We start from the raw sequence: 22257 nt of genomic DNA, 5'->3' as shown, positions 1-22257 counted from the left end.
TATTACATTTTATTATATTATATATCTTTTATTTCTTCATAAGTAATTTTATTTATGTATTAAGTAATTTTTTTCCTTTCAATTTAGGGTAATGTCTGCATTCAATAAGAAGAAAAAGAAATTGAAATAGGTGTCATTATCAGTAAATGTGAAATTTATTCTTTTATGCTGAATTTGTGTAGATAAATATTTTTTAAACCTGTTTAATTTAATTTTCAGATATCTCGTCAATCCGATAATGCTGAATGTGAATATTATGTCCTTCATTTTATGCGAGAGATAGTTTTATATGATTTTATGACCACACTATTCAAGGTTAGTATAAATTTCATAAACTCGTTATATCTTTAAAAAAATAAAAAGCTAAATTATGTTCTAATTTATTAACATTTACTTTTGATTTTTCTTTACGGGAAAAGTAAAGAAAGCTTCATGGTAGAGGAACTAGATGAAGTCTGTAAAGAATGATGTGAATATGTATTATCATTTATCAATATTGATAAACCTTGAGGTTAGACATTGTTGGTTGAATGTAAATAAATGAGAAACAAATTGTTATAATGTTTTTAACATGCCATGTTGAATGAAAAATTTAAGTTTGTAGATTGAGGTATTGGTTTAATATTATTAGTATATATTTGTTTTATATGAAAACACTATATGTACTTAATATGTTATTGAGTACGATTGTTTCAAAAAAACATATTAATATGGCAATGTTATTAGTTTTAAATTCGGATGTATGGTCAATTTATTGAAATACAATAATGTTCATTATGTAAATTTCAAAATGTAATTCGTAGTATCACATATATAAACCAAATATTTTTTTGGGCATAAATATACAACTGACTTTAAATATTTTTTAGGCATAAACCTACAACTGACTTGACATATACGATATCAAAAAGTTTTTTTGATGGGATTAATGAAAGCGTTTTTAGCAAGAAAATGCTTTGAATTATCCATAACAAAATGCTATTTAAGGCATTTTTAAACAAAATCTCCTTTAATAATCTCACTTCAAAATATATTATGTGGAATATTAAAAGCGTTTTGGGATAAAAACACATTCAAGAATCTATTTCAAATATTGTGTATGGATTATTGAAGGCATTTTTGACAAAAACTACCTTCAATAATCTTTGTTAAGAATTTATTAATTGGATTATTGAAGGCACTTTCATCCAAAAATGCTTTCAAGAATCCATTCCATATTTTTTCTATGGATTATTAAAGGCATATTTAGCAAGAAAATACTTTGAATAATCCCTAATAAAATGTTATTGAAGGTATTTTTTATCAAAACTACTTTCAATAATCCTACTAAAAATTTATTGTGTAGAATATTAAAGACGTTTTGGATCAAAAACGAATTCAAAAATCCGTTCTAACTTTTTTGTATAGATTATTAAAGGCTAGGTTCTTACATATATTCTCAAGACTAATTTTTTATAATATCAAAATTTGTGTCTGGGTCCATTTCAAATTTCTTCATCCTTAATTCCACATAGTTGGTGTATTTTTCCTTGAATTGACTAAGAAAAATTAAAGATTAATTGAATTATATTAATTTAAATAAAAAACTTAATAATTTATATAATTATCTTTAAGACGTATAATTCAATGAAAAACATATTACTTATGATTATTATATTACTTAATCAATTATAATTTAAAATTATATAAAATCTATCAAAATTTTATATAAAATCCATAATTATAAATTATAAATCTTTATATATTTTTGAATTATAATTAAATAAATAAAAAATTACAATAAAAAATTACAAGTAAAATGTTATTCATTTGATAAATTTAATAGTTAAATCTTAATATCTCTAATTTACCTTAGATTATAATTTTAAAAAAATAATAAGTATCAGATGGAAAATTGAAAAAAAATTTTCCCATGATTTCACGGCAATCCCTTACACCGTTTAAGTGGAGGCTGCCGAACCAATTGAAACCGTATGATCGGATGATTAAATTAATAAAATATCCTCAAGTCATGTTTCTCCTGTTTCAATTCCGACCATGAAAATAAGTAAATAAATAATTAATACCAATTAGCAATTATGAAGCCAAAAATTTTGATTTTTAGATTTTGAATGCCGATTTATGGGACCTTGTCTTAGACATTTTACTGAGAAACATCTGTTTCTGTTGAGTGAAATCATATCATTGTGAAAGTGACATCCTCTGATTATGTTTGACATTTTCTGGTTTTAGTTTCAATCAAGCAAAACACAACTTGTGGCTCTAAATGTTCATACAGTAGAATGTTGAGATTAAGTTGTTGACCAGCATAAGTAATTGTTTCAAACTACGTATGTTGAGGTTACTAATAATTAAATTTCAACCACAATTATTAAGATTAAAATAATATTTTAATTTGAAATTTTCGAATTTGAATTTTAAGAATGAAAGGGTCAACTATTACCAACTTATTTTTCATCATGTAGAATGTTGTCGTATCAAATTAAAAGAATTATTAGGTTTTGTTCTAAGTTTAATACTAAATTTATTTATGATGAAATTAGGTCGGATCAGATCAGATTGATTTTTTAAAAAGTATGTCCAAGATTCAAATTAATGTCCAGCTTAAAAATCTGAAATTTTTAAAAAATATTTTAAAAAATATTTGAATTAAAATTAAATTAAATTAATTTATTAACAAACAAAATTTTAAATTTGATAGATAGTATTCAAATTCAAAACCTCATATCCAAAGTTTGGTCTGAGCCAAACTGGGCTTGAGGGTGTTTATTTTTTATTAAAAGATATAAAAAACTCCTGAATTATAATAAAATAATTATATAAATCTTTTTCTATAGTAATAAATCAATTTCTCAAATATTTATTTGTGTTTGATTAAACTTTTATTTGGATTAAAAAATTAATATCGTTAATTTTTTTACATCAATAAAATAGATGAAGTTTATCATATGTCTCGATTAATATATGTAAAAGTTAAACAAAATAATTTTTTTTTAATTTTCTCTTTCTCTTTTTTTTTTAAATCCTTCTAAAGGCTTAATTGACTATAATTTAAAGATTAATTGGTTTAATTTTCCATGTTACTACATTTTATCCAATTAAGGTTTCAATTGAGTTTAAATAAAAGATTAAAGAATCTATTGATTGTAATAAAATATTAAGAGTTTAAATGATATTTTAATTATAGTTAAAGGGTATTTTATATCCTTTAACCTTTCTTTTTCTACTCAATATATATATATTTATATGGATGCTTATAATTATTTTTCTATATTTTATGCAGGGATTTATTTATTAATTTATTAATTTATTTTTCATGAATGTACTAATTGTAAATACCTAATTTTATCCCAATTGATCAAAATGGATTTGGATTACATTCATGATTTTGAAGTGTCCAATTTAAATTTATTCGGGCATTTTTATCATATTTATTGTATATTAGATCTAATTATTATATATTTTTATTGATTAATCATAAAAAAAGTAAAAAAAAAAAAAAGCAGTTAAAATCTTTTTAACTCTGACAGTTGAAATCAAGCTGCAAAAAAATTTTTCTTCCTCCCTTCCTTCTAGTCTTAATGCAATTATTGCATCGAATACCAGCTACTTTCCTTTCACCAAAATTTATAGTAGGATTCTATAAGGCTTCGAAAAATCACCTCCAATCTCAGATTTTTTAAGATTTGGATTTATACTCAACACTATAAATCCAGCTTCTCAAATTGAAAAGAGAGAAAGAAATAGGGACGAGGATCCCTATTGTCATTATGCAAAAAAAAACACTAATCCACACAAACAACAAAAATGTTAATATTTACATCCCTATTTAGGGAACTAACAAAAAAAAAGCCAAAAATAAAATTTTTTATTTAAGCCATTTGGGATATTTCCTTGAAAAACCAATTTAAGAAAAGTGTTTAAAAGATCAAGGGGAGCATTTTGGGAGTTTTTGAGAAATTTTGAAAATTATTTGGGTGGTCGAAATCTGAGATTTTTTTTTTAATATTTCAACGATAGGTTAAATTTTTTTGCCACTAGAATTTGGACAATTGGCCAAAATCTAAAAATTAATTGAATTTTCTGGTGCCGCTGAAGTTTTTGACGATGACACATTAATGACCGACTGAAAATTAAGTTGTCATAGTGGCCGACGAAAGAGGGAAGAGTTTTAGAGAGAGAAACTCTTTGGGAAGACAAAGAGAAAAAAAAAATTTTTTAAAAAAAGGATCTTTTATAGTTAACCAAAATAACATCGTTTTGGGACATCTAACTTACGCCCGACCTAGTAGACCAATGCACCAATCCTCTTTTGAGTCGACCCATATGTAAATTTTCTTTTTTTTTCTTTTTTGATTTTGTTCTTTTTTTATTATTATTATCTATTAATTATTTTAAAATTATAGAAAAATAAATAAATGATTTTTTTCTTTCTAAAGAAATAAGTAATAATTTTAATAAAGTATAAAATCAAAACAAATGGCAATTTTTACATAAAATCAAAAAATAAAAAATGATTAAATCCCTAAAAATAATTATTAAGGAAAATGGAAAGAGTTATATTTTTTTCTTAATTTTACAAGTAAAAATATTTCTTAAATTTCGTTAAAGTGATAGAATAATTCAAGAAATTATATTTTACAAAAAAATAAAAATGCTACAAATAAATAAAATAAATAATTGATTATTTGAATAAATCTTAGAATATGTAATTTTTTTAAAAAAATTGAAAGAGTTCATTTTTTTTTATTATTGCAAGTAAAAATATTTTTGAATTTCACTAGAGAGTTGGGACAATTTAAAATTGTTTTTACTATATGAAGATTTATTTTTAAAAAATCCAAAGGAATAAATGAATAACAAAAATAAAGTAAATAAAAATGCTTGCTTGAAAAAAATATTTTGAGTGGAAATTTTTTAAGGAAAATTGGAAAATCTTATTTTCCTTAATTATTACCAAAGAAAAAATGGTTTTTAGGATTTGGTCAAAAAGTCAGAATAATCCTAAAATCAGTTTTATAAATGAAAAATAAAAAAAAATCTCATGATAAAATTTTAAAAATTTTGTAAATGGTCAAATTTTTCCAAAATTTTCTAAATGAAAATATATTCTATAAATTCGATCAAAATATTAGAAAATTTATAGAATGTAAAAATAATAATTTTTATAAAATAATAAAAAATGTTTTCATAAGTAAATTTTTAGAAAATTAACTTTAAATATTGAAAAGATCACATTATCAAAATTAAAAGATAACACATATTTAGTTGATGTCGTTTTTTGAATAAACGACTAGGGTTGACAACTCAACCCGAGCCCGACGGGTTTCGATCCGAACAGACCTTGTAGGGTCGATTTTTTTTTTTTTAGAATCGAATTTCTAGTCGGGTCGAATTTTACTAAGAAAAAATCAAGGTCGGATCAGGTTCGAGTTTTAGGTAAACCCGACCCGATACTATTTAAAAATTATTTTTTAATTTTTTATTTATATATAATTATATTTTTATATTTAAAAATAATATTTTATATTAAAAAATAACATTTTATTAATTTCGAAACGAATCAAATATAGTTTATACAAATATCGAGTAGTGCGAGTGTTTTTTTTTTTTCTCAAACAAATATATTTTATTAATATGGATCACAGGTACATGTGTCAAACTAACAATACTGCAGTACACCTGAAACAAATTGCATTATTCCAGTGCATATACATTCTTCTATAACCCAGCATAAAACAAAATTGTAGAATCCACTCCCATTTTAGCTAGTAAATCTGCAAAAGCATTGGCCTTCTTAAAAACATGTACAAAGTCCACCTATCCTATTTTTCTCTCAGATGATCGATCTCCTCCAGCTTTTCCACAGCTCCCATGGTCTGTCATTCTAGAATAGCATTAACAGCCTCTTTTGAATCTGACTCAATAATCAATGCTTGTTGCTCCCTCCATGGAGATGTACAAAAAATTTCCATTGCTGTTTTATTTACCAGTACTTCAGCGCACATTGCCTCTGGCAAACGTAAGGGACCATAAAACGTATCCCTTATATTACCTTTATCATCCCTTAAAACTCCTCCACATTCTGCCAGTCCTGGTTTACCTTTTGGCTAAACATCCACATTAAATTTCAACACATTCCTTGTCGGGCATTCCCATTGAACATTCTTTCTCTTCCCTGAATCCTGAACACCTAGGCTGCTTACATTCGGTTTTGCCCACCATTCTGCCTCTTCAATCCCTTTTCCTTCCTTAACTGCCTTAATCCAAAATAATGGTCTAAGTTTAATAAGCTACACCACTTCATCCAGGACCCGATCCTGATTTCGTAAAGTATAATATAATTTAATTAATTTTAATTAATTTTAAAAATTTTTATTAAAAAAATATTATTAAATGATCAATCACAACTAATTAAAAATGATTAATAATGATTTCGTAAATTTTCATTAAATTTAACAATGAGTATGTCTCAGACAAAAAAATCATTATGACACTAATAAAGAGTTTATGGATTAAATTTATTGATTGTTGTAGTTTTATTTTTACACATTATTAATCTACTTAAAATAAAATAAAAAAAAAAAACAAAAAAGGCAAGATTAGCTGTTAAATTTGAAATATAGTTTAATTAATTAATATAATTATTTTTAAAAATAATATCTAACAAGTTTAGAATTGAAATCTTAACACTTTCAATCTTTACAGCATCTTCTTTATGAAAACTAAAAAAAAAAAAAAAAAAAAGCCTAGCTGCTATTACTTCTAGCTAGCTTATCCAGTAAGGTCAAGAATAATGCACAGTGAATTATTACGTAGACGTAAACTTTAGAATGGTGCAAGTGAATTAATTTGCATTAAGAAAATGTTTTAGTGGGACATAAAAAAAATTATTTTCTGATTTTCAGTTATGGGGCCACCTTTGTCTGCGAAAGCCTAAGCAAAGAAAGTTGGGTGAAACTAGAAATTTGTCAACCATACATAATTTTTTCATGAAAGTTTTGTCTTCAATATATATGTATTAATTACCCTTAAAAATAATTTTCCTACTCCCTAGAACTTTGTTTAATAGGCCAAGAAACACATGTCCTTAAAAATTTCTTAATCTTGTGATAATTAAAGTTATTTAGCACATGAAAGTAATTGTGACTTAATTTTCTTCTCATTCACTGTGGACAGCGTGTTAAAAGTTATTTTCTTACTTTCCAAACATCTCATTTTCCGCAGTTAATTATGACAATTGATCATTGCTTTGACCGGTTCAATGGATCTTAGGCAAATGCTCAGCCGAAATTGTTTATGTTTTCTTATTGTCAACCATTTTATATAATTATTAGCTTAACTAGATTTGGGGTCTATTAAGGGCTGCAATTCGGGTAGGGCAAATTTGGGTACTAATCCAATTTTATTACTATGAATATGTTTGGATAAGATCGATTGAATTATGTGATAAACTCATTATTATTTAAATTTAATTTGATCTAATTTGAAATTTTTAATTCAAATTATACCTCTAAAGATATTTTTTGTATTCAAAGTTTTAAATAGTTATCAACAAGTGATTGGTTCAATCGATTAATGTCGTTTTCTTTTATGAAAAAATCTTGAGTTCGAATCTTATCGATGGTTACTTATTGAGATCATATTGAATCTACGACTTATAATTAATTGTCTTAAATTATTAGATACGACATATTTTACTCTAACTTAAAGAACTGAATAACTTATCTATCTTTGAATTTTTTTTTTACAAAAAAAAAATTTAAATAGTTTGTGAAGTAATAACTTACCTATCTTTGAATTTTTTTTTTTGTTAAAAAAAACGTTTTAAATAGTTTGTGAAGTTTGGATTTTGATTTTGGAAGTATTAGCGTCTGGGTTGGGTTATAATCAGTAACAGGAGTTTTCGGTTCTAATTAGTTACAATCCTAGATAAACGTGATGAAAACATATAAAGCACTTTTCTAACAGAAATCAACAGTTAAATTATATGAGTTTTCCTTTTCTTTTTTTTTTTTAATTTGGACTAGGATGTTTTAATTAAATGGTTCAATGTCATGAATATTTTTCAAATTATAATAAGATATTTAATATAATATCTAAATTTTAAAATTTTTTAATGTAGTATTTAAAACATGAATATGTTAAATAATGTAATATTTATTTTTAATGTGATTAATTTTAAATATTAATATATGATAAATAAATAATTTTTTAATTATCACATTAATTAATATATTCATAATCTAGATATCACATTAAATATTTTTAAAATTTAAGTATCGTATTAAATATTTTATTATTATATTAATTTTAATTAAAATAAGATGTTATATCTATAATTCACACATGTTTATGAGTTTTGTTTATCCTCTTTCTCTATATAAAAATATATATAATATAGGTGACGGACCAAGTTGCAAGAAAAAAATTTATATTTTTTTAACCATTAATTTCAATAAAGTTAATCTCATTCATTGAATTTATTACAATTAATCATTAAAAAAATATTAAAAAATATAAAACTTTTTTTATATAGATGAATCCTTCCCCATATATATTGTTAGACCCAAGCTAAAAGCTCAAGCTAAAATCAAGCAAATGAGGTCCACAAAAAGGTTGTCTAGACAAATATAAAAAATATTATTTGCGCGTCACTTGTTTTAAATAAACCCATCCATAGATAAAGAAAGCATGTATACATTTAACCTGACCCGAGCCATACAATTATATTTTTATGTATAAAAGCTTCAAGGTAAAGGGTTGGATGATAGGACAAACCTCACTCAATACATAACTATCCTCCTCGCTTGCATTACCTTCTTTGCATGGTTGCTAACTTGAGCGATAGAACATATCTCAAAATTCTAACTCCGACATCCTTTGATCGTTATGTTTTTAGCAGGTTATGGACCTTATAATATCAATTCAAAAATATCTTAACTTATATATTATATTGAGATCGAGATCGAGATAGAGATAGAAAGAGAATTTTATTCAAAAATACATTGGCTTGATACTAAGGAGAAAGTCAGGAGTAAAATCAAAGGTTGAATTCCCGCACCATAATTATTGCAGATGAAGAGAGCATTGGATTTTGTTTTAGAGTATTCATTGAATACTTTTGATTTCTTGAACTGATAGGGCCCTTGGGCTAGAGGAATATTCTTTTCTCCACCTTACCATGTCAGTTGCTCAATTTTTTTCATTATTTTAGGCCTGCAAATAATCGAACAAGTCATTCATCAATGGCCCACCTCAACAATTATAAGCCCCAATAACTCCATTTTATTATCATGCACCATATTGTTTGTAAGTAAGGTGATTGAAAGGGGATGGCTATCATGGTCAGTTAGTTGTTATTAGAGTTAACATTTTGAAGTTTTGGGTTTGAGAAAATTTACATGTGTAATATCTTCTTTAGTAAGGTAAATAGTAGGATATGAGAGATTTAAAAATAGATTAAAAACTTTAAAAAAAAAAAAAAAGGTGATTGAAAATAGCCTTTAACAAGGTTAAAGTGTTAGCATGATGCTCATTTGTATATTCTTATGAATTTGACTATTTTTAATTTTAATGATTAAAATTTAAAATTTTAATAATTATAAATATATAAAAAAGATATAATCTTATTAAAGATATTTTTGTAAAATATTATTTACAAAAATATCTTTAAAATCTCTTCATTCAAAAAATTTTAAAGTATTTTGTGTTTTAATTAATAAATATTTAAAGTAAAATTAAATCAAAATAAAAAATTAAATCACAAAATATATAAAACAATATTTATAGAAAAATATAATATTTGAATCTCCTCTCATCTCTTAAAACTTTCCATACATAAAAACCAAAGAAAACTAGGAGAGTTGCCTAAAAAAAAAAGACTAGAATAGTTTAAGAGAGGTTTTTTATTGGCGGAGAAGTCCTTGCTTTAGACGGAAAGAAACCCACCATTTTATTTATTTAATTTTATTTATAAAAGGAAAGTTCCAATTGCAATATTGTGAAGTTTTGATTGGGTAAAAAGTGAACAAAATTAATTGGCTTTTCTTTTTTCCATGAATTCGATTTATATTTGATAATTATTAGTATATATAAATTATAAAATAATTTTTTAAAATTTTATTTAAAAAATAAATTTATTTTTTAATAATATATTATTACATAATTTATTGAAATTATATAACATCATATACAAACACTGTGTCATTATCGTTTATCCAAATTACATGGTCAAGTTGCTATTAATAAAATGGACATCAATCTTTGTCAACAATGCTAGGTTAACTGATCTTTCCCTCAAGGAAAAAGGTCAGTGGGATTCAATGTATGAGTGTAACCCAAAAAATGGTCCCATCTTTATTAGTTTGACTTTTTTGGGAATAAAATTTTTTTTTTAAATAAATTTTTTATGGTGTGTGATATTTATGGTGTGCAGGATATTTTCTTTAATAATTGAATTTTTATTTTGTGGTGTGTATGATATTTATAATAAAAAAGAGAAGATATAAGAAAAATTATGAATTTAACTCTTTGATTTAGCTTAGAATTTTATATTTGATTATTTTAATTATGGTTTTGTTGAAAGAAAATCATAACGTAAAGTAAATGAGAAACATTTTTGATTTAATTATGAAGAGATTTTCATGTAAAATTATGAAGAATTTGAATTAAGAATTTCAAATGGTTTGATTAAGGTTAGGAATGGCAATAAGTCGAGTCGGGGTGAGTTTTTGTTCATTTCAAATTCGATTCGATTCGAATTTTTTTATTTTTTTAATATCTGAACTTGAATTTGATCTGACTTAAAATTAATAAAATATTATTTTTTAAATATAAATATTTAAATATATAATTATACAAATATATATAAATAAAATTTTAATTTTAATTTTATTTTTATATAATATCGGTCGAATTTACCTAAAAAAAAATTTTTTTTTTTGGTTTTTGGATGATTTTAATGAAAAAGATTTTTTTAATTTTATTTGACTTTTTTTTAAATTTTGTACTTTCAAAATTATAATATTGACATAAATATTAAAATATGCAAATAGTAATATTTTTATATAGTAATGTTTTAATTAATACAAGTATTTATTATTAAAATGTAAAAAATATTATATTAATATAAAAAATTAAAAGAAATACTACTAATTACTAGAACATTATTTATAGTAATATTTTAAAATAATATTATTTATAATAATATTTTAAAATATTTAAAAATGTATTTTTTATTATTAATATATTATTTATATTAGTATAAAATAGTAAAATAGTGATATTTATTATTAAAATATGAAAATATTTAATCATTATAATAGTAAAAAAATTTTAAATTTAATTATTTGAATTCAATTATACCAATGGAGTAAGAAAATAAATTAATTAAACAAAATATTAGGCAACTTGATCAACGAAGGAACTTAGAAGAAATTATGTAAAAATCAATTATATAATAATCAAATTTGAAAATTAAAACTATATATCGATAAAAATTAATAAAAAAATTAATAATAGTAAAAGTTAATAAAAAATAGTAACTTAGCAAAAATTTCATCCATATTATTATTATTATAATTTTCAATAAAAATTCTTACTTAAATAAAGTGTAAAATATATTCAAATTATTTGAAAATTTTTATATTTTTTATGTAATAAAAAATTTTAATTTATCAATTTAATTTTAATAAGGAATTTTTTTAATTTGACTTAAAAATTATACTTAATTTTGGCCAATTTGGTAATGAATAAAAAAATAAAAATATAAGAAGAAAGCAAGTGAACCATGCCAACTATAATAAAACAAAGCAAAAAAAAAAATTAAAAAAATAATTGTGGTGATGTAACAAAAATCACCATGGCGTGACGGAAACAAAACCTCAAAAGACATTTCCCGGTCAAGCAATAAGCATGCCTCCTTTCCTTATGTCTACTCCCTAGAGCTTTGAACAAAGCTTTAATTTTTGTTCTCCCCCTTTCTGTCTTCCTTTTCTTTCTAATTCTTCCATTTCTGAGGTAGAGAACCATGTACCCAGCATCTTCGTCTCAAAAACCCATGGCTCAGACCGGGTTAACTCGTTACGGTTCAGCGCCGGGATCTCTTCTAACCACCGCCGTCGATTCCGTCATCGGAGCTAATTCTAACCTTGTCGGCCACTACTTCTCCACTGACTCATCGTCTTTAACATCAGAGTCAACTTGTAAAGTCAGCTCATCCAACGATCCACAAGAGCCTAAACCTGCTGCTCCTCCTCCCCATGGATCTTACCCCGCACCTTCTTCCTCCTCTTTGCTCAGACAACGTAGCTCTCCTGCTGGTTTCCTTAGTCACCTCAAAACCGAAAATGGTAATGACCGTTTTGTCCTTGTTATATTTATTAATCATTATCCACTTAGGGGTAATTTCGGCATTTTAACTTTCTTTCGTTTGGTTGGTCGCTTTGCTTCACCTGAATAATTCACCGGCATTGGCCGTTGACCCAATTTGACATCGACAAAAATGTCACATCTCATTCAGTTTAATAGCAAAAATAACCCTAGAAGAGGAATAATCTGGTGGGATGATGATCCAGGGAATTTCCATGTAGCTTCCCCTAGGATAGTTTGGTTTAATAATTTTGATGTGGTAACATTTCCTCTTTGTTAGTTATTTATTCGTTGGAGTAAATATAGTTAATCGTTAAAACTCGAAACTTAATTTAGTTGGTTCGTTTCGTTCCATCGTTAAGAGGTTATATTTTAGCATCTGTAACCCTTTCTTTTATCTCGGATTACGATTTTTTTATGAAAAATTAGTTAATAATTGCTAGTATTTTTTATTTGGATGTAACTTGTTATTTTGGTAGAGTATTTAATTTTCTTTTGTTCTTAAATTATTTATGTTACTAACAATATGTTATAATAATTCTAGATTTGACCCTTTCTTTATCTTTTTTTTTTTTGGTTTCTTGGCAACACTATTTTTTTTAATCTGAAAGTTATGGAAATGTAATGTCCAAATGTTATATTGTATCCTCCATTTTAATATTGATCAAATATTTTAATGCTTGAATGAAGCAAAGATGGGTTATTTTCAATGCTTACAAAAAGTTTCTAGTTATTGCCAAAAGAAAAAAAAATTATAGTTTATCGAATTGTTTTTACTCACATGAAGAGATTTCATCAATTTTTTATGACTTGTTTTCCTAATTGTTCTTGCAACATTCCTTAATTATCCTTTAGAAATCTACTTTTATCCTCGTAGAATTATATTTTTCTTGATACATTTCATAGAATATGTTTAAAAAAGTTAAATTTCAAAAGCAAATGGCATTTGAAGCTACTTAAGGTGGCATTCAGTAAGTTTGGGTTCAAGTCCGAGCATATGTAATTCCTTTTCTTATTTACAACCCGCAGTCTCTTTTGTATAAAAAAGAAAATAGGGAAGAATAAAATTAATGGCTAGGCAAAGTTATAGATAGCCAATCCATGCAGCCCACTATTTCTTTTGCTGGCAGAATCTTACAGGGTATCTGTCACATGCCTTAACCCCACCGGTTTCTTAGTAATCGAACAATATGCTTTTATTTTACTTTATCAAAATTGATATAGATGCATAAAATAGTACATGCTTTGTGGGGTGGAGCTTGGACATATTGGATGTGCAAGTTGGACAGGTTGGAATAAAGATAGGTGAGCTTTGTACCACTATCTGATAGATACCAGTAGGATAATAGGGACTTGAAGCTTGCCCTATTCATATTTTTTAACTCTTATATTTAGAAAAATTATAACAGTGAAGTTTTTAAATTTCATGAATGGATTTATAGTCTTATCTTACCTCACATTCATTTAATTACAAATAAGAAAATTAATAAGTTAATGTAATTACTTAAGTGGACGTATGTCAATAATAAAAACTTGCTTTAGTTAGTAGTTTAAAAATTCCATTGTTTGTGTATATTTTAATAATTTTATATCTAAATGCATATTTTACTTGTTTACTTTGAAAATTAAGTTAGATTAAATAACCATATTACTAGATAGAGTCTAGATTATTTGTTCTATAGATATGATAAACATGTAGAATGACAGAGGTAGAGCAGTACCAAAAATAATAATAATAATAATAAAAGTAATGCATAATATTAAGGTTGCATTTTAGAAGTATTGAAATTGTATTCATTTCATTTGGGGATGAATGTTGCGACAAAAATATATTCACTGATTTATTATCATTTTCAAAACCATTTGCTAGGTTGTAGATTCCAAACTAAAACAAGTTATAGATTTCACATGAATTTCAACCATTCCGAAAGCTGCCTAAAACTTTTTTTGTTAAAAAATGACCAAGTTGAGTTGGTCTAACCCAAACATGGTTGAAATTCGTATTACCTGACTTTGTGATGCATTGATTCATTATAGAATCTGATTTTTTTTAATGGATCACATGGAGTGAATTAAACACAGTGATTGCAGGTTTCTCTCTTACAAGGGGCACCGGAAATTACAGCTCCCAAGCTGATGCTAATGGTGGCCATGGAGTGTCAAGATTGAAGTCTCAATTGAGTGTCACTAGACAAGATTCTCTTTCTCAGATATCTGAAGTAAGTGAGAATCTTGTTGATGGTGTTATCTCTAGCAGTAACCATCAAAATGCTGCACATTCATTTGCTACTGCTGGGTTTGGAATGGATTCATGGGATACAAATACCATTATGTTTTCTGCCCCACCAGGGAAGAGAGCTAAAAATATTGATAGCGAGATTTATAACTGTCTAAATGCCTTGGAAACTCAGGTAGATTTTTCTTCTCATTTTAAATGACATCAAAATCAAGGAAGAATAACTTAATGCTGTTTGTTTCCTATATCTTGTAAGAAAATGAATATTTGGGAGTTTATTAATTCTCATACTTAGCTCAACATGGTTGTTTGTCAAGTAGGAGCATGATATTGTCATCACCTTGATGAATAACAGTGTGCTTTACAATTATGTTCTTAACTTCTCATTATTGGCCTTACATACTTGCATGCAATCTTTATTTCAGTTTAGCCTGCCCCAAACAACACTTGAGATGGCTGCAGTGGAAAAGCTGCTACATATTCCTGAAGATTCTGTGCCCTGTAAAATCCGAGCGAAGCGTGGCTGTGCCACTCACCCTCGAAGCATTGCTGAAAGAGTAAGTTAAATTTCAAGAGATAAAATTACTAGTGACAGGTTGGTATAATTTCTTAGAAATCAAATTGCTTATTCAAAGGTTCATATGACCAATCTATAGCCTTTCAAATGCTCAGTTCCATCAAACTTTACGTTATGTCTCAGAAAGTTCAACGTCTTTCTTATGTACCTTGCACTTGTAGGCATTTGTAAGGGCTATTGTCAATAGTGTATGATGCAGAAGTTATATTGCTATTAGCTTTGCACTTATTGCTAGACATAGCGATTCGTGTATTCTTGTCATGTAAAATATTGAAATTCGTGTATTCGTGCCATTTTTTTTTCATGAAAATTGCGTGTTACAATTTATGTGGACATGAAAACATGTATACATTTTTTTTTTGTTAAACCCATATATAGTTATTGCTAAAATTTTAAATCGTGACATTTTCGTGTCCCTTTTTCTATCATGTCATCACATCGTGTTTTGGATTATCAAGTCTACTTATTGCATCCATGAATCCTATGAATCGTTCATTTCTTGCCTTTCGTTCCACAGTGAAACTTTTGACATTGTTAGGCATGATACAATATGGAAGAATTGGATATTCATTGTCCCCCTCTTTTTTTCTTTTCCTTCTCTTTTGGCTTAGAATTTTATTGGATGTGCACATGAAAAGCTCCAAGAATATTTTTTGAGAGTGTCCATTTATAATATATATAAAAATCTAAAAACGAATTTATCAATTTTATTGACGAAAAGGGTGTTTGTAGGAAAATTTTAGGTGTCCAATGGAAATTTTCTTTCAAATTTTCTTACTTTTGGTATCTATTGGAAAATTTTGGGGTGTCTAGTTGAAAATTTCCATTCAAGCTTTAATTTTTTCCAATTTTTGGGGGTGTCCTTGGATACCTGCCACCGTTGTCAGCCATATTCCCTGATGCTTTCACTGGAGTATAAAGTGCTCATACCTGCACAAGCATGGTAATTTCTGCTCATTTGTGGAGTAGGTGACAAGTGTGATAGGATAAGAGTGCAGCTAATAAGTGCAGGAATATGATCTTTACTTCTACTTGTTTATTCTATAGGTGTAGAAGAAGCTATTCTAATGGTAATAGAAAATCTTAGTGTGCCATTTGATCATATGTACGATGGTTGGATTAAGTGACAATTCTCATTAGCATTTTTTCTTATCATTGTCTTGGAGAAGATACTTGCATTGTACTCTATAACTTACAGTTGGTTATTAAGATACATGAGCATAGCATATACATGTTTTTTCTTTCCCCTAAGGAATGTCCAATCATACAGTGCATCATTAAACTTCTTGTATATGTACAGGAGAGAAGAACGAGAATCAGTGGGAAGCTGAAGAAACTACAAGAGCTTGTTCCTAACATGGATAAGGTAATCACTTTTTTCTATAGGGGCTTAGAGTGAGCCTATATTTAGGTTGCTTTGAATCACTTGTTTCCTTAACAAAGATTGTGAACTTATGGTTTCCAGATTATTGTGTAAGGGATCCATTTGCAATGTATATATGTTACTTTTGATGTAGATAACATATCTTTAAAATCTTCTTGCAGCAAACGAGCTATGCAGACATGCTTGACTTGGCTGTGCAGCATATTAAAGGCCTTCAAAATGAAGTTCAGGTTCGTAAATGTGTCTTGCTGAGTAGTAATTATTATTATGCTTTTTTTAGCATAGAAAATTGTTACTTTGAAGACCCTCAAATTTGATTGCTATGATTCTGAACATGATTGGTGCTTTTTACAAAGGGTCAGCATTTGAAATCTATCTATGATATATGTGTTTGTATGCACATGTGTGCACATGCACAACATTACAGAACTGATACATTTGAAATCTTGATGCATTTAGTGCATTGTACAGTTCATTTTAATTCATTAACTTTCTTACCATTATTTTGTATTGTATCCAAAGAGAATAAATCCTGTGAATTGGAATTCAAGGGTATTTACATAATTCAGACTGTCCTTGGAGACTCACCCTCAAAGATTAAGCGTGTTGCATTAGGCTTGAGTTGTGTGCAGCAATCTCATTAGCAGGAACCATGGATCTAATGCTTGAGAAAGGCCTCGATGGAAGATCCATTCCCAGGCCTTTCTCAGAAAGGCATATAATGTCTAGGCACCTGCTTTTCTCATGACCAAGCTATTTCATCAGGCCCTCCTATAAGGATCATGATTATTAACACTTAAAACACTCTGGACCTTTTGCTATCATTAACATATTTGCTACAAGCTGGAGTATGGAGTCCTTAAATGCATCTAGAAGTGAAATATACAATGTGGAAAATCACTTAACCACTTTAGAATTTTAGCAATCTAGACTAGAGGGCCAAACTGAGTTTTCTGGGACAAGTGCCTTTAAGAGATAGCTTTGATCTGTTCATTGTCTATGAACAGTTTCCATTAATTTCTTCTGCATGTGTTACTTCTAAAATAAAGCAATGGAAGGAAAATGTGGTATATGGTAACCATGGATCTGTTCATTGTCTATGGTTGAAATTGTAGTCTGCTGTTTATATTGTCTGCAAAAGTGTAAACATGAATACCCTTTTTATCTTTTTGCAAATAGGCTTTGAAGTTGGGCATTTTGATTATCTTTCCTTTCCTATAGACTTAACAATTCGTGTATTTGTGTTATGTCTATTTCATGTCAAACACATGTAAAACATAAAAATTGATATGTCATATTTCGTGTCGACATACCAAAAAACTAAACTCATTTTGTTGTTTTTGCCAAATTCATTTATGATTTTTATCAATTTTAAACCCTGTGCATTCACATCTGTTTTCATATTGTTTTCATGCCATGTCTAAAATTGTCATGTCTATTTATAGTTTTTATTTGATATTTGTATTTCCTCAATTGCAGAAACTCCACAGAGAACTGGAAAGTTGTACATGCGGATGCAAGGAAGGCTCATGATGGTTGCTAACCAGGTGTAAGGAGACAATCACTGGTCTGATTTCCAAAATTTGAAGGTGTGGATATGCTTAGTGAATCCAAAACGCATTTTGTTGTCTTTGACTTAATAATGCTGCAAAGTAGAGTTATAGATTTTGAAAATGTATATAAATTAAAGTTGCATTGTTCCCTAGTTTAAGATGAGAGGTAGAGTTGAAAAATGAAAAAAAAAAAAAAAACACAAAGAAATTGTTAAATGCAACTTGTACTTAAGTTTCCCTTTCTTGTTAGATTGAGTGTCAGATCTTGTACCACATGTTTTGGCTTTTGTATTTTAGATGGGAATAAAGAATTCATTTGATGTTTGGGGTATTTGATATTTATTCATGCAACAATCTTATAAAATGTCAATGTTATATTATATGATTGATTATTCCTATTAACTATTGCTTCAAATTGTGTTTTCTTCTTCATTGTGATTTTTAAATTAGCAAATATCTTTTATAACTAAGATCATAATGAATCAAATTATTTGTAATAATTACATTTGAATTGAAAAAAAAAATCTATTAATTTTTATATATTATTAAAAAAAAATTTAATTTTGTAAATGGAGTAAGGTAAGTGTAAATGTAAGTTTTACATGAATCAAAATGATTCAATGTAAGTATTATACATTTAATTTTGATTTTAGGATATTTATAGATGAAGGAGACAAATAAAAAATAATTTAATTTATTTTTTGAATTTATTAAATCAATAATTAAAAATATAAAACAAAACTTCGACATTGATGAAAGTTGGCTCTGATGGTAAATTTATCAATTTAAAATATAATATAATCGAATAATATGAATATAAAATATGCAAATAATATTATTTAAAATTTTAATAGTTATTATATTTAAATTTAATAAAATTAAAAAAAATATTTTTTATTTTTCTTTTAACATAAATTATAATACATATTTCATAAAATACTATATAAATACACAAACTTTAAAATTTTACACTGTATGAATTGCCAAATTCGCTCTTGGACTCAGGGTTCTCCTTTGTCACAATGACACATGTCCCCTCCTTAAATTTTATAATTTACCCAGAATTTAATTTTTGCAGTAAAAATAAAATGAAACATAGGTACAATTAGCTTCGGACGAGCAGCTTAACCAGAAGTATCCTACATCAGAATTTGAGAACTAAACCAAAGTAAAACGATTCTGCTCTTCTACTTATGCCGTCTGTTGTTACAGTTCGAGTTTAGCTTCTCCTTCTTCTGCTTTGCTTGTTTTCAAGATATGGGTAAGCTTAATTCTTCACTAATTCTTCGTTGGATTGTTGATAGTAGAAGGAGGACTCTTTCTTATTTCAGCTCTTCTTTTTCTTGCTCTTTTACCACCATTGCTACCCACATATTCAGAACTCCATAACTGTAAGGGGAAAGGGAAAGAAAGCATGATTGTTTTGATAATGTTGATGATGCCCTAACTTTGTATAATCAGATGGTTGAGAAGAACCCAAGGCCTTCCATTGTCGAATTTACTAAATCATTAGCAGCTATTGTGAGAATGAAATATTATGCCCTTGTTGTTTTTCTGTGTAGCCAAATGGAATTATTTGGAGTTTCCCACAATGTTTATTGCTTGAGCATCTTGATTAAGTGTTTTTGCCGTTTAGGTCAAGTTGATGTTGGGTTCTTTGTTTTGGAAAAAATGCTGAAGCTAGGTCTTGACCCAAGTGTTGTAACATTCTCAACTTTGATCAATGGGTTCTGTACTCAAACTAAGCTTGCTCATTCTGTGAGTTTGTTTGATGTAATGATTAGAAAAGGTTATGAACCTGATTTAATTACTTACAATACAATACTTAAAGGGCTGTCTGAAACCAACAATACCGATAAAGCTGTTAGGTTGCTAAGGATTATGGAAGAAAGAGGTTTCCAACCTGATATTGTAGTATATAATTGACTTGCCTTTGTAAGAACATGCTGCTAATAAAGGCTTTCTACCTCTTCTCCGATATGAAGGGTAAGGGCATACCACCAGATACTGCTAACAATTGCTTAATTCATGCTATGTGTAATTTGGGCCGGCAGGAGGCAATAAGGTTTTTAAATGAAATGGTGGCTACCAATATTCCACTTGATGTTTTCATGTATAGTACATTGGTTCATGCACATTGTAAGGTGGGGATGGTTTCTGAGGCTGAAGATATTGTTGAAACAATGATAAAGCAAGGCATTGGCCTGTCATTGTGATGTATAATGCATTGATTGGTGGTCATTGCTTGGAAAACAAAATATATGAAGCCAAAAGAGTATTTGAGTTGATGATTAAAAGGGGTTGTGCGCCTGATATATTTAGTTACAACATCATGATCAATGGATATTGCAGAGCTAGCAGGTTGGATGAAGAAATGAAACTTTTTTTGTGAAATATCTTGAAAAGTACCAATCGCTAATGCTGTTACATACAACGGTGTTATACAAGGCATGTGTCAATTAGGAAGATTTTCTGCTGCACTGGAAATTTTCAAGGAGATGTGTGCTTCTGGTCAAGTTCCAAATCTAATGACCTATTCAAATTTTCGTTCAAATTGTTTCAAACAATGCAGAACAGTGGGTTGGAACCTCATGTTGTCCACTATAGTATCCTAATTGATGGCTTGTGCAAAGTTGGGCATATTAAAGTTGCAATGGAATTATTTCATGAACTCTCTGTCATAGGTTTAAAACCTAATGTTTACACATTTACTATAATGATCAATGGACTGTGTAAAGAGGGATTGCCAGATGAAGCATACCAGTTGTTTAAGATAATGGGAGATAATGATGATTGTTTGCCTGATAACAGTTGTTACAACATGATGATCCAGGAAACAGCTATAACTCAAAGGCAATGCAACTTCTTAAGGAAATGGTTGATAAGGGCTTTTCTGCAGATGCATCCATTGCCACCTTATTTGTGGATCCCCTCTTGCGATGTAATAGATTGGTCGTGTTGAAATGTTTCACGGTTTGTGTGAAGATTGTCACTTTGCAAATGTGAATTGATTTTGTCATAATCAATTATGCTTATGTTATAGATTCAAGATTTTAGAAACTAGAAATTAAGATTGTTCATTTCTATATTTCAGTTTAGATGTTGTCCTTTTAGCATTAAGCATAAAAGAATACTAAATCTCATAACTTTTTAAGATTATTATATTGTATTTTACATTTTGATTTTGAGTTTGGTAAACAAAGCATCATTTCACTTAGCCAAATAAATATATGTTATCATATTCTTACTTTCCGGGGTGGTTTGAAATAGAATTTTCTTTTTTTTATTTTTTTTGTACATATGAGGTCGTAATCTAAGGATAAGAGAAGAGGTTACAGGTGTTGAGATTTGAACTTCAAATCTATTAAATGTTATCTCTTAAAAGATAGTTGCAAATACTAACTGAAGTAAGCTCCGAGTTCGAATTTTCATTCTCCTTTGTCCATGATCCAAACTTGGGTCTCATCAAAAAGTAAGAACGTGGTTAGAAATAGAAGAAATTACAAGGGCTGGTTCCATGGATAAGGTAATCACGTTTTCTATACTGGACCTCAGAGTGAGCCTATATTTAGGTTGCTCCTAATTATTCATTTCCTTAACAAGGATTGTGAACTTCTAGTTTCCAAATTATCGTGTAAGGAATCCAGCCTAATTACGATGTATATATGTTATTTTCGATGAAAATAACGTATCTTTAAAATCTTCTTGCAGCAAACAAGTTATGCAGGCATGCTGGACTTGGGCATGCAGCATATTAAAGGCCTTTAAAATGAAGTTCAGGTTTGTAAATATGTCATGCTGAGTTACCAACTGTTATTATTATTATTATATTTTTTATTCTGTTTTGGCATAAAAATTTGTTTCTTTTAAGACCCTCAATGTATAATGATATGACTCTGAACATGATAGGTGCCTTTCACAATGGGTCAGAATATGAAATCCATCTATGACGTGTGTGTGTATATGCCCATGTGTGCATGTGTGCAACGCTACAGGACCGATACATAATGTCTAGGCAACCACTTTTCTCATCACCAAGTTATTTTATCAGGCTTCGTATAAGGATCGTGACACACATAACATACTGGTTATTTTGCTATCAATAACATATTTACTACAAGCTGGAGTACAGAGT

General features: G+C 27.8%; 1 protein-coding gene and 1 pseudogene across 6 annotated transcripts; both read left to right on the top strand.

Moving 5' to 3' along the window:
* Positions 1-11806: 11806 nt before the first annotated feature.
* On the top strand, positions 11807-18453 carry LOC111279686 (transcription factor bHLH128-like). Of its 5 annotated transcripts, none has more exons than XM_022866678.2 (6): positions 11807-12353; positions 14464-14783; positions 15034-15165; positions 16486-16551; positions 16731-16799; positions 18049-18453. In XM_022866678.2, the coding sequence occupies exons 1-6, from the start codon at positions 12032-12034 to the stop codon at positions 18100-18102; spliced, it is 963 nt and encodes a 320-aa protein (XP_022722413.2). In that variant the 5' UTR covers positions 11807-12031; the 3' UTR covers positions 18103-18453. The 5 variants fall into 5 exon arrangements, 4 of the variants coding, with proteins under 4 accessions (XP_022722413.2, XP_022722414.2, XP_089612153.1 ...); XM_022866679.2 differs by having other exon boundaries at positions 11893-12353; positions 14455-14591; XM_089756027.1 differs by having other exon boundaries at positions 11898-12353; positions 14464-14591.
* Positions 18454-18530: 77 nt separating this feature from the next.
* Positions 18531-21171, top strand: LOC149510951 (uncharacterized; annotated as a pseudogene). Its single transcript, XR_016334504.1, has 2 exons — positions 18531-19383; positions 19502-21171. The product of XR_016334504.1 is annotated as an uncharacterized LOC149510951 (transcript).
* The last annotated feature ends 1086 nt before the right edge of the window (positions 21172-22257 follow it).

This window comes from Durio zibethinus, chromosome 27 (assembly GCF_047325235.1).
Source record: "Durio zibethinus cultivar Kanyao isolate XHJ-2024 chromosome 27, ASM4732523v1, whole genome shotgun sequence".
Classification (NCBI taxonomy): domain Eukaryota; kingdom Viridiplantae; phylum Streptophyta; class Magnoliopsida; order Malvales; family Malvaceae; genus Durio; species Durio zibethinus.
Note: the sequence above shows the minus strand (reverse complement) of the source record. Positions and strands in the feature narration are given on the sequence as shown.